General features: G+C 30.0%; 1 protein-coding gene across 2 annotated transcripts; it reads right to left on the bottom strand.

Moving 5' to 3' along the window:
• Positions 1-194: 194 nt before the first annotated feature.
• Positions 195-8,293, bottom strand: LOC137812529 (protein PSK SIMULATOR 1-like). 2 transcript variants are annotated; one of them, XM_068614568.1, is made up of 12 exons: positions 7,426-8,293; positions 5,487-5,788; positions 5,269-5,361; positions 5,071-5,161; positions 4,004-4,097; positions 3,076-3,173; positions 2,790-2,859; positions 2,390-2,493; positions 1,922-2,038; positions 1,401-1,477; positions 1,210-1,254; positions 195-1,102 (listed from the first exon to the last, which is right to left on the bottom strand). In XM_068614568.1, the coding sequence occupies exons 1-12, from the start codon at positions 7,711-7,713 to the stop codon at positions 601-603; spliced, it is 1,881 nt and encodes a 626-aa protein (XP_068470669.1). In that variant the 5' UTR covers positions 7,714-8,293; the 3' UTR covers positions 195-600. The 2 variants fall into 2 exon arrangements, with proteins under 2 accessions (XP_068470669.1, XP_068470670.1); XM_068614569.1 differs by having other exon boundaries at positions 2,390-2,499; positions 2,796-2,859; positions 7,426-8,263.
• Between the last annotated feature and the right edge of the window lie 5,886 nt (positions 8,294-14,179).

Raw genomic sequence — 14,179 nt, 5'->3', positions numbered from 1 at the left:
TTATCTTAATTATCTCAATTTTCTATTATTCTATTTCTAAATTCTATATATATAGAAAATACTGTATATACTTTATACATTTGCATTGAGAATGTACTCTCTGTATAGAATTTTCTATTATACTACTTTTATTCTTAATTCTTGAATTTTTCTGTTGAGTGAACCCAATAGTGTCCGTAGGCATATAGGCAAGATAACCAAACCAACAATTATACATGTAATAAAAACCAATCATAAGTACACCATATCCTCACTGTCTATACACTCTCAAGAACAAAAAAAAAACAGAATCCACTCTGCTCCAATAGCTAGTGGCCATTTCAATCACATTGGTACAAACAAGAATGATTATGATCTCATCTCAACCCAACAATTTCCTTTATTCCATATCTACATCATGATGTGGAGCAGCATTTCACCAAAACAAAGCACCCTACCATAATGAAGCAAAGGAGTTCAAGGTTCCAAAAATGTAGCCAAATTTGGCATTCCACACTTGAAGCATGAGTATTTTTGTATATCTACACAAAGAAGTCCATTCTTGTGTCCATGTCTTGCTACAACCCTTTCCTTTTAAAGGCACTCAACAATAGTTGCATTTTATCTGTCCACATCTAGTCTGTCAATCACATCCAGTGCTCTCTTTTTGTCAATAACAAAATCAATGACAGGAAGCTTGGATAAAATTCTATTAAAAGAATATTCTTTGCTTCTACTTGTTGATGAATAACTGCTGCTCTTGGTAAGTCTTGTATTTTCTGTCAATCCATTCTTCAAACTGTCAAAGTCCAAACTTTTACTGATCCCTCTTTTACAAATTTTATTGCTAACATCTTGCAGCATTTGCTGCTCGTCACTTGTTAACAATGGTGGTAAGGCTTTTGTAGATTGTTGATTTGTCGTTTGCAGGGTAGAGCTGACATGGGACTTTAAGGTAGACCTTGTTTCTCCTGTATCAATGCCGGATTTACTTTTGATAGCCAAGCGGTGAAGCCATAGGAGAAGTTCAAGAATATAATTTTCTACTTTGTCTTTATCAGCATGGTGAAGCGTTTCAATCCTCATCACATCAGCCTTCACGGTCTTCTTATTCAGCTCAGAGCTGCAAGAATTTTAAAACAAAAGGGAGCATAAAAAGAGAGAAGAAACAAGTGTACACTGTAAAACATCTAAGTTTCAATTTCAAAATAGAAACAGAAGGTTGCTTACCCAGTGCTTGCCCACTCCCCTACCCAACCAAAACCATGATGTGCTCTGAGTCAATTTTAGAGTAACCAAGCAAAAGAAAAACAGTTAGTTCATATAGAAAGTAAATGAATTGGTACTAAAAGAAATTCTTAATTGTCAAAGCAGAAAAAAAAAAAATTCTCAAACAGGCATTACAAAGCCAGACATCTTACTTGGCTGTGTTTGTAGCAATTGGAACCAGCCAATGCAATGTTTTCTCCATCTCTTGTTTAATATCTGATATGGCGAGCTGCAGGAAACAGCACCACAGGGACATGGCAAATACACAACTAAAATTACTAAATCAATATAGGAAATTTTGATCGATTGAAATTACAAATCTGAAAGCAGAAGAGAAATGTTATTTTTTTTGTTTCATCATTTTCCTTGCCATTCAAATTAAACATGAAGTTGCAATGTGTTGCTAAAAATCTAGGAAGGTTATAAGGGAAGTCCAATGGATTAAGTATCGAATGCAATCCAAGGTATTAGCTGAGGATTGATCATAGGAGATTGAGCCTGTTAAATACTGATTGAGGGGTGATAAATCAACAATGTCAAATATACAATTGTATATTTTACCCCCTAAAGGCTTTTTTATATTGTCTTGATCTCAAACTTTTTCAGAGCATTATCTTGTTTCTTAATTGTTGAACAGTGAATATAGGAGAAAGTACCAGCAGTAATATTGTACCTCTTTTGCAACATGAAAGCTTGGCAATTTGGAACGCAAAGCTAATTTTATATTAGGAGGCAAGCTCTGATACAATGCATCCCTTGTATTTGAAGGCATAGAACTGGATCTGGCAACCTGACAGCATCAGCAAGGGCTAAGTGGAAGGTTCTTCAGTGCATAAGCTTAATCACACACATTGCAGTAAACAGACAACTATTTAAACAACTATGAACTAGAATAATTACATATGATACAGACTGGGAAACTGATTCGACCACAAAAAAATAATATACCAATTAGAAAATGGTAAAAAATAAATGTACAGCCTAATCAATGCTCAAGTGTCTTGAATCAAATAAACAGTGGGCGAGTGGCCAAGTTACACATTACTTTAGTTGAACTTTTAACCAAAAGATACAGATAAAAAGCATACTGATTGACCTAGGCCAAGCTATGAAATGAATACAATAAAGAAGAAAAACTTACTAGAGTATCAATTTGGAGCACTATATTAGCATAATGCAAAGCAAGGCCTGCAGGACCCAATCTTTGGCGATTACTGGTGGTTTGAATTAATGGTTTATGGTCATCTGCAGGTACCCATGGATAAACACCATTACAATCACAAACAAAAACACAGCTTTCATTACAACTTGATCTGAAGAGTAATTTGATGAGAATGAATCCAAAATACTTTCCTTCCTTGCATCCCCCCACCCACCCCTCTTTCCCTCCCACCCCCCTTTCAAATTCTGCTAATTTCTAAACACTAAAAAACTGGAGTAAAAAGGCTGAAATTTATCAATGATATCAAATAAGTTATGTTGATAAATAATGACTAAAGGAAGAGATATTAGAAGCAGATAGCCTTTAGTGGGTATATTACCTGCAGTGCCAAAGACATTGTTTATCTCCAAATGCAAAAAATGAACTATCTCTACAAGCTTCTCCATAACCTGTAATCCATTAGATTATAAATTACACTCCGCTTTTCTCAACTTCACATTCATGTTATGCTCAAAATGAACCCACCTCCATCAATAAACATATTACAGTATCTTTACTAGTTATTGTATTATGCATTGCTCAAATGAAATGAAATGATAATACATGTCGATTGGAGGAGAATAAGAGATGATAATCATTCATGTGCAGTAGTAATCTGAAGTCACCTCCTCCAAACTTCTGGACCAGAGTGACTTTTTTTTCAAATGTTTAACTTGCTTCTTTTGACTTTTAAGTTCTGCCCTCAAGATTGAAAGGCCATCACCTACATGATGACGAGAGATAGTCAACATTTTATACATAAGAAATTGCCTATAGAAAAATTGCTTAATATAACACAGTCAAGCTTCTAGCTCAGAGTGAGTTTTCCTTTAAAAGTGCTTTATATAATAACCATTGTGCCTCCATGCATATGCTCAACTAGAATCACAGTTCAGGCGCCAAAAACATTCAATTGAAATGAAAAGACGTGCTCTGGAACAGTCACCTGACTGAACAGAGATACACTATTGTTTTTTAATAGCAGTGAGTTGCCATGGGATTACTTACTCAATGCATATGAAGGCATTCAGAACACAAAAGCCAAATTAAAATGGCCTAAACAAATCAAGCCTAGTTTTTATTCAGAATCCAGCGAGAAATAATTCTACTCTCTACCTGTTTAGTTTGATAATAACCACCGTAGTAAACACAGGACTAATGTATTGAACAAGTAAAGCAATCAGTATAATTTATGTGAATCTTAAACCATGAATTCAACTGCACAGACATTTGGGGATCATTTTCAATATAAACATGAATGATGTGTGTATAAATGTATATATATATATATCACCACCACATCAGAATCAATTGTGCTTAGTGAGATTTGTCTAAGTTTCACACACTCCAGCCCCTAAATGTTTATTTTAGAATACCAAAATTAATCTTCTCTTTCTAGTACGAAGCCCAACAGTGTTGGACATCAGGGGTGTAGGTATTGGAAAAAAAAACAGTCCCACATCAACTTGAAATGATGTGCCAAAATACAATATATAATAACTTTATGTCACACAAAAATTGCATATTATGTCATAAATAGTACTCTTCAATTACCATTTTGAGCTGCACCCAAATTCTCATCCTCTTCACGTTTATGCTGATAATCTTGCGCAAATCTATCCAAAGCATGTAACTCATGGTATAATTCCTGAGGACATAAAAATTTATTGTCCCATTTCTTTCAGACTTAAATCACACAAACACAGAAATAAAGACAAAGTTGAATGATTTAAGAAAATGCAGGGCAACAAGTTCACACCGTGCATAGATTTATTATAGAGCCCTTGGTTGTACCCAGGAAAACATTGGAGATAATTTTTCATAACACAGATTGATATTTAGTCACCTTTCTTTTTTCCATGAATATGAACAAGTAAATATGAGAAGATACCGCACAATGAGCAATAAATACAGCTATTCCCGCTTCAGATTATTTAATCAAGCCAACAATTTTTAAACAAGAAAATATAATGCTTTCGCAATTATTTATGAAGACATATTCCTTCAACAATAATCAATTTATACATATTCAATCATCATAGAAAGAAAGTATATCCAAGATCACATTTGTCTCATTTCAAATCAGTGTATGTAGTAGTACTCAACTACTCCTACTCCTATATATTAAGTCCAATTTATTATATTACAAGCTTTAAACAGGGTGGTGAAAGAAATTGCAACCATATAACACCCACTGATTACATGTTAAACAAATATAGTAATTCAAATTAACTTCAAACATAAATCGTGATGCAGATAAGAGTCACAAGGAGGAATAAGAAAGTGGGGGATGGGTAGCAAAAAACCACATGCAATTGATATGCTACACAGGCATAAGAAAAGTAGTGAAAACATCTTTAATTCAATTTCCACAACAAGACATCTTTGGGAAATAGTACAAAATTAAATTTAGGTAAAAAAAATCCAATTTAGGAACAATTCATTACTCAAGTATTTCAAATATTTGAAAAGTGGTTAAAAGTAACCATTTAGTGATTGAACTAACCACCAGACCTGAGTGATTTATTTTTACAAAAAAAAAAAATCCATTCACTTTTTCAGCTTTAGAAGCAACTAGCAGAAGCAACAGTACATATTTCTTGGTAAAGGAATATACTCACAGCTGTAAACTGAACCAAATTCATCAATTGGTGCATTAGTAATTCAGCCTCCTCCTTTGATTGTCTTGGAGAATTATGTTCTTTGCTAATTCTAAAATTTGCAAAAAGATGGGTCAGAATGAAAACATGCAAGGCTAAAATTTGTTACCCTGAACGACTAAATATTTAGATGAATTGAGTGAGTACAATTTATATTACTTCTCAAAGTATCGGTCCAAGTTGTGCCACTGAGGATCCTTTGAACGATTTCCAAAACGAATTACCTCATCAGAAAAGACTTTCAACTCATCCCTGAAAACATAAATCAAAATCACATACAGTTTGAGATTTATAAAGTCATGGTAAACTAACATAGTTGGAAGTTGGCCTGGTCAGGAAGGCCCCTTGTTAGGAATTTGACTAAATTCAATAGCTACCTCTTGTCTGCAGCAACAATTCTCAGAAGTTCATCCATATCCTTTGACACTAAATCTTGCACACCCCCTAACGGAAGAACCTCTTCTTTTAAGTGCTTAATACTTTTTGCTGAAAGAGATTCCATAAGACTAAAACCCTTCACAATCGTGTTTGCAACTTCAAATGCTAAAATACCAATTTCATTCCCCTTCATCACAGCGCCAGATACAAAACCACTGCCACTTAAATTTGTCATGCTGCTCCCAAGAGTGTCCAAAACATCAATACCAGCTCTGCCCAGGCGTAAACTCACCTCTGAGACCTGAAATAGAAATATCTCAGTAGATAGCTTCAATTTTACCCTTATGTTTGGTCTACTGAAAGTATAGGAACACTATAACGAAGACTGAGCATGTTTGCAGTTGTAAATTAAAAAATAAGGGAAATAAGATGAAGAATGTTATGTTCAGACAATAGAAGGAAATACTTCAATTTTAACCAATTCAACAGAATACCAGTCCCCGATTCATTAAATTTAGGACATTAGTTACTCAATTTATTAGTGTTCTCTTATTATATCCACTAGACTTCTGTATGAAGTTTTGCCTTTCGTAATCTTCAATTATTCTTTACTCCAAAATTTGGAAAAACAACCTCCGCTTCCGCCACCAAAATGAAAAACAGAAATGTATAAAGAAGCATCTCAAAAGATCAAAGATGTCAAGTTCCAAATATTTGTAATTCAACAACAAAGACAAAACCCCAAGGTAAAGCAAAAAATTGTACTACTGCTAGACCAGAAAAATCTAAGCTAAGACTCAGGTAAATGTAAACTAGGTAGATTAATCTGTCCAGAAACTATATATATCCCAAACAACTGAGTTCAGAAATCCCAAGTTAATAAAAAGTATACAAGTGGATCCAAAACCTCACCATAAAAGTCGATTTTGTAGAATTGAGTTAAGCATAAATCCACTTTCTACTATAGTATAGAGTTTATACTAGTGCAGTTTGTTGTTCTTGGTGTGACGCTGATAGTCCGTGGTCTTAAACGATAATTCATAATACTACAATTCTCCCCTCATGCTGTAGAAAACTCATTCTTGACTTGAATGTAACAGGTGATAATGAAAAAACCAACAATGAAATTGGGAAGTTGTTGTTTTCTGCTAACATTATCTCTTAAACACCAATAACACTACCAACAATGATTTGCTAATGGCATTATCTTAAACAGAAACAACACTGCCTAGACCAACCTAGGCAGCGTGTTTCTAAACTTGATATACTAGTTCCCGACATGCTTTTATGAAGTAAGTGACTGTGCAATTTGAAAGAAGTTTGGCGGTAATGCTAAAATTAAGAATACCAAGAATAGTTAAACGAGGAAAAATCTCCAAAGAAACTTAAATACTTAATATCCATACTCAACAAGAGTGAAATCCCAAAGCCCAATAAGGCCAGCTCAACCAACCCCGATGCTGACAAAGGACAAGCAACCTAACCTAATCTCAAGACTCAAGTATACATAAACTATGATATTTCAAATTTTTCATCACACAACAATATAGCGTCTCCATTCCAAAACGTCCAACCAATCCCTGCATAAATCCCATTCCCTAAAAGCTATCCCTTAAATCCAAATCAAATATGTAACATAAACTAACATAATTTTCATTGCCAATTAACACCATCTTTGTCAATCACTTACATCTGAAAACAAAATAAACAAACAAATAAAATCTAAAGTAGTAGTTTGAGGACAACTCTACTTTCACCCTGGATCTATCTAACCCAATCCATCACGGACTGCAACATGGTTCATGAGTATACCAGGTTTGTGGTAGACTTAGATTACTGATTGACCAGTTCACAGGTTGAGCAAGAAACAGAACGTTGCATAACAAAAAAAGATTGGTGAAGCAGAAGAAAGAGGGAGAGAAACCAAAAATAACCAACCTTTGCTACAGCTTGCCTTGATCTTACTGACCTAGACTTATGGGGAAAAGAATCATTAAAGCGTGGGATTCCATCATAGAAATCTTCAGAACCGGTCCCTGTATGTGCAGCAGCTGCACCTTCTTGCTTTTTCTTGTCCACTTCATGATCCCTTGCACTTGTCAAATCACTGGGCACCATGGTGGTGGAGTGGCGGTTCTTGCCATCAGATTTATGGGTATCAGAATGTGCATCTGCTTTGGCAAACACCTTGTCACCTTTGGCAGACTTTGAACAAAGCCCCCCCATATCAAAATCTCAATCTTTTTGCACAGAAACAATAACAGAAGAAACTTTACTGGCAGCTCAGCTCATCTAAATCCAGAACTGATATAATAGCCCACCTTTTTGTTTGTAGTGCTTAATAAAGAATTAAATAATACTAATGATAATAATTGTAAGTGAGGAAAGAGCATGAAAGTTGAGAAAGAAATTACAACAGTTTTAAACAGAGAAGAGAGGGGGAAGAGGGATGGGGGTGTATGGGACTGAAACAAAGATTGAATTTTTGGGAACAAAAAGTCCACCCTCAACCTCCCTTTGGTTGCCAACAACAATAATATATAATAATAGCAGTCTTTGATAATAATAATAATTATTATTATTATATAATAAGATTAACCATAGAATAGAAAATAGGAAAAACATAATATAGTAGAAATTTTGATGAGAAAAGAAGAAGAATGGGGTTGTGGAATGTTATGTTAATCAAAGGGAGATGAATGAGGCGGCGCTTCTAGTAGGTTACGGGCTGAACACTCCGCCGAATGTTAGATTACTGCCAACTACGGAACTGGTCGTGTTCAATGTTGTCGCTTCAAAGTTTCCTTTTTTTTAAGAAAAAACCGAAATTTGCTTATAAACATTACAATTCAACTGATGATACTTTTATTGTTAAGTAACATTAATTCTAACTACTAAATTCACTTTTTTCTGCTTCTTTTTTAAGTTCTTGCATATGGTGTCAAATTAACTAGTTCTTGGTTTAGTGGTGATCAAGCTTAAGGTTTCAGTCTATGGAGAAAACTTTGTTGCTGAGAATCACTCATTTTTGTGTGACTTGTTATGCTCGAAAGAGAGTTATGTGGATGAACAACTAAAAAATACTTCTTCTAATCATATTTTTCAACTTTTAATTTAATTCCTAATTTTAGAAAATGTTAACAAATTTAGAAAATTGGTAAATAATTACTTTTTCGTTCAACCATGTTGAAGACTAAGAAGAACCTATTTGGTTTTTACGTTCACACAATATTTTCTGCGATATGAAATATGGGAGACTAATGCCATACTTTCTACAAGTCTACACACTACTGAATAAAAAATATTAAATAGAAAGTAAGTACATTTAATATTTTAGAAATATAAAATATATTTAATGCTTGTTTTTTTAAAAGAATTAATGCAGAAATATATTTGAAAAATAGTATTATGACATGGTATGATATAATGATCCGATATATTTAATTTTGTTTAAGCATAGTGAAAGAATGTATCACTTTGACATTTATAAACTCATATTTTTCAATAAAGATGAAAAGAGTCTCCAATAACTTTTTTTGCATAAAGTCTGGAATCAATTATTGGCCTCATTATTATCAGCTTTAAGAATCAAAACTTATAAAACTGTTTCATGTTTCACAAGGAGAGTAATTAAAAAATCATTTCACCACATTGAGTGCATTTGAGTTTTAGTTTACAACCATTAAATGCAAATCTAAAAGTAAGCACAGTGACTAGTAATAACAATTTATTATTATTTGTATTTTGATTATTTGAATTTTAAACTTAATTTAACCTTTTAAAATTTGGTTTATAACGTACTGTTTGCACTCACTGTGAAATGTCTTAATTTAATTGATATGAAATTTTCAACACATCTCTCACGTTAAGGCTACCAACTCGTGCATAAAATTATATATTATAGGTGATCTAATAATGGTTTGATAGCAGATAGTCTTATAAGCCTAACAAATAATTGCTATGATAGATTCAAAATGATTCTGATACTATGTCAAAAAATAAACTTAATTTAATCTTATTAAACCAACTTATTAAACTGACTTATATTATATATTATGAAAAGAAAAAAATGTGAGATATATGTAAGAAATGGATATTTTAGATATAATTGAATAAAAAAATTCATATAGAATTTTAAGAGACGGATTTATGAAGCAATATTGAGAGATGAAGTGGAGAAAAATAGAAACTTTTGTTGTACGAGAGCATAAAAGTCCTTACGGGTCAAAGAAGCAGAGCATAAACTAAAAACATGGGAAAAACCAAAAAGCTATGGCTTTGTGGATCTGACAAATGGATACTGATAAAAGAAAACCTCCATTGCACGTTCCCCCTCATCCTCATCTTGTGGGAACAATTGACTTATTCCCCTCTCTAAACAACTTTTTCTTTCAATATTTTCCACTTTCATTTCACCATCTTTCTTCTTTTTTCCACAACAACATTAGAAAAAACGGTTGAAAAAGAAAAAAAATTATACTTTTTAAAAATACATTTTATATTGATTATTGTCTAGAGCCAACAAATGGAATCAAAGTTATTGAGTTTTAGTTCTTTCCGTTCTTATTTTAATTTCTCTATTATGAATATACCATTTTAAAATTTGATGCTTGAAAGTGGGGAAAGATGAAAATGTAGAAGACGAGTCAAGCAATGAGTGCTGAAAGGAGGGAAACAAGTTTGGCAAACAAAAACAAACGTGTTTCTTTAGGAAGCCAAGAATCATTAGTTTTATCTAAACTTAAAACACACGTGCATAAGTGTAAATAGAGAGTCACGTTAAATAGAAATAGGCAAATTAATAAAATATATAAAGAAAAGTACACATTTGTTTAGTTTGAGGATCTCATAATGATGTCCAATGTGTGTGTCAAATTGAAGAATGAAGCAGTATTTCCAAATCTGGTCAAAATTTGTCCTCGTGAGATCTTGGATTCACATACACCCATGGAAAAATATTATTCAAAAACAAATTATTGACAAATGTAAAAAAAAAAAAAGTAAAGATATAAAGTAGGAACGAGAATAAGTCACATGAACTCGTTTGACTATCTTCATTTCATATTTAAAGTTAAATTTCATCTTTATTTTTTTAAATATAAAAAAATGTGCATATATTAGTCTATAGATACTTTTTTATTAAAATTGAGATAAATTTGAAGAATAATTATCCGGACAAGTTTTTTTTTATCCCTAATAGAGAGCGTACAATAATTAATAAGATAAATTAACACATCTATGTAGGTATTTTTTGAACTTATTTCTTTTTTACTTTACATTGACTAGACACGTGTATGTATATGAATAATACACAACTTTTAAATTGAGTATGAAGATGTTTCGAGTATGGGAATGTTCTACAAAATTTATATTCTCTTTACTTATTTTTAATTTTATTTCATTTGAAAAACTTTTCTTCCATTAGTCCTTTATTAGAGGATTTGTTTTGATATATCTAATAGTCTCAAGTTGTTTGCTTATGAGTCGAGATCAATGACAATTTAAATACGCATGGTTCCCTTAACCCTCCAATAAATTTTTGAAGGAGAAAACCGTTCAAACTCCAAAACAGACAATATTTTTTATGTAATGATTAACCCTACTTAAAGTCGGACATTTAAATGTTCTTACTTGGTGAATGGTTGTCGCTCAAATCATTAAAGACTTGAAGATGACAATCATTAAATGTTCTATTTGATTAAAAACACCAATTAACTATTAATTACTAATACATTACTTAATTGTTAAGTTTGAGTATAAAAGAAAGTTATTTTTTAGTTTATAGGATTCTTGAGTCTGCAATGAGAATATTTCATCTCCATTGTTATTATACTGAGCATCATCATAATTTAATTTCTAAACCAAAGAGTTACACGTCACTAAACTTATGTTAACTAATAGTTAGTAATAATGTTTCCTATTTTATATACTCTATCACTTAGTTGTTATTGATTCTACAAAAGGATTTGTTTATTAAAAAGATATATATATATATATATATATATATATATATATGCACAAAAAATTGTTAAAAGATAAAAATAATTTATTTTAGCTAAAATATAAAAATAATTGTCATGGATGTTTTCCCCCTCAATTAGTTAAAGAATTGTTAATTTTTTATTTAATTTATTACATCTTAATTTTTTTTTATTAGTTTTAGATATTTAAGTGATTTTTGTAGTAATATTTTTTCTTTTATCTTATAGCAAACAACTTAAAAAATCATCTAATTTCTATATATTTTTTTATTTGCTTTCAATTTTTATATATCCAGAAACATTTATTGTAAGATACTGATATTATATTCGAAAAATAAAAAAGGACTTCCAAATCTTGACATTCGAAAATCATTTTGGATGTCTTAATAAAATTATAAATGATAATATTCGAAAATTACTTATCAATTCTAGACAAACATATCCAAAAATATATTATTTATATTGTAAACATAAATATCCAAAATGTTAATAGTAAAATAATTAATTAATTCCTTTGTAAGTATTAGGTGCAAGTAGCCTTATTTCAAATACATTCGAAGTCAAATAGGCTGAGACAGTAATGGAAAAAAAAATGAGTATAATTTATTTGGAAAAAAAAGTTGTGCATCGATCAAATTAAAACCTTTATTTTTCTTGTTATATGATTGTGAAATTAAAAATAAAAGTCAAATCAAAACTTTGAATTTATTCTACTACTAACGACTCTGAACGAGAAATTCAAATGCGTGTTTTCCCATCATGCGAGAATAAAGTTATTTTTTAATCCAAATATTTTCTTTTATGATCACTTTATTTATTCTTTCAACGCTAAAATATTTTAAACACAGCTAAAATAAACGTCTACCTCAGTTTTGATTTTTAATTGCTAAACTGTCTTTTTGTTATTTTTAATTTGTTTTTTTGCCTTTAAAAGTGTTACACAAAACATCATTATTTTATTCTCTGTACGAATATTTAAAAATATATTAAAATCAAAACAAGTTTTGTATAGTTAAATTATTTACATTGTACTGATATAATTAAACAAGTAGAACCAATTCTATTTTAGATAAAGATATATTAATACATCTATAAATTTATACATCACTATCGTGTTGGTCCTTTTTTTTTTATCTATGGTATTAATAGGTAGAGGCGTAAAACAAACAATTTGCCTAACAAATTTGACTAATAACATAATCTGTGTTTCAAAAGGGTTATAACTTTTTGACATTTTACTCTATGTTAGAATATCAGGGTAATGGATATTTTTGTCCATTTAACAAACACAATTAAACAATTAAATTTAAATAAAAAGTTATTATAAAATATGTATTTCAAAACTTAAATATGTTGACAAAAGGGATCTCCTTTTCTAATAAAATAAATTGATATACAAATTCCAACGTTTTTTTTTAATTCAGTTTTGATATTTAGTATAAATAATTTTGAAAAAAATAATAAAAGTTAAAATTTTAAGTTATGTTTAATTCTCTTTTAAATTCTAACTTCATTTTTTTTATTTTTTTAACGACTTGTAGAAGACAAAAAATATTAAAATTATCTCATTATTCAATCAAATTTTATTTTAGAGTATTTTTTTTCTCTCATTTCTCGAAGTTCTTTTTTAATATGATTTGCACGATGTAGGTATATGTTTTCATTTGAGATATAAATCAATTATATTATCTGCTAGTTTACGTTATTGGTAAGACGTTTTTGTTTGTGTGTGGAACAATCTTTAGAAAAATATAAGAATTAAGGTAAGGAAAACTATTTTTTTTATAGATTATTAGTAACAAGTTAGTTAGGTTTAATAATTTAATTGAAGTTGAATATGGATAGTTATATTAATGCATTTATGAAATTAGGAAGTTCAGAACACTTTAATGAATAATTATTGGAATGTTGAATTGCTTTGTTGCGAGTGAAGACATGATGGAAGATTTGTGTATGTTGACTTAGAATGGATGATGAGTGGTTAATAACATTTTTTTTTATTCTTTAAACAAAAGAAGAGATTGAGATTATTATAGGTAAGATTATTGGATTTTACGTAAATAACCTGACCATTAATTTTCAAAACATGATTATATAAATAGTGTAAACAATATACAAAATTAAATATTAAATAAATTTATTTAATAATTTTAAAAATATCTAATTATACTATTAATAACAACATATAATTATAAATAATAAAAATAATAAAATAAAATAATAATAATATCAACAAAATGTATATAATTGTATAAAATAATAAAAATTATTTTTATAAATTTTAATATATTTAATAAATTTATTTCAATTTAATATAAAATTATTTTTTATTATTTTTTTATTAAAAAATACAAGTAATTATAGATATTATATATTAAAAATATTTTATTAACTAAAATCTACAAAACAAAATATATCATAATTTATTATTTAAATATTTTTAATAACAAAGTTAAATTGATAAACTTACATTTTATACGTTTAGAATAATTTTTAAATTCTTTTTCAATTATCATATCACTCATAAGTTTTAATAAATCATATTCACAAATTTATTATATCATCTCTTAATCCAAACAGACGCATACATCACACATCCTCACAAATTTACTATTTTCTCTTTCCCTAAATTCACTATTCAATCCAAACACAAAACTAATAGGAGATAATAAATGTATTTTATTTTATTTTGAAAGAATGTTAAGAATTTC

The sequence above is a fragment of the Phaseolus vulgaris genome, chromosome 2, assembly GCF_000499845.2.
Source record: "Phaseolus vulgaris cultivar G19833 chromosome 2, P. vulgaris v2.0, whole genome shotgun sequence".
Lineage (NCBI taxonomy): Eukaryota > Viridiplantae > Streptophyta > Magnoliopsida > Fabales > Fabaceae > Phaseolus > Phaseolus vulgaris.
Note: the sequence above shows the minus strand (reverse complement) of the source record. Positions and strands in the feature narration are given on the sequence as shown.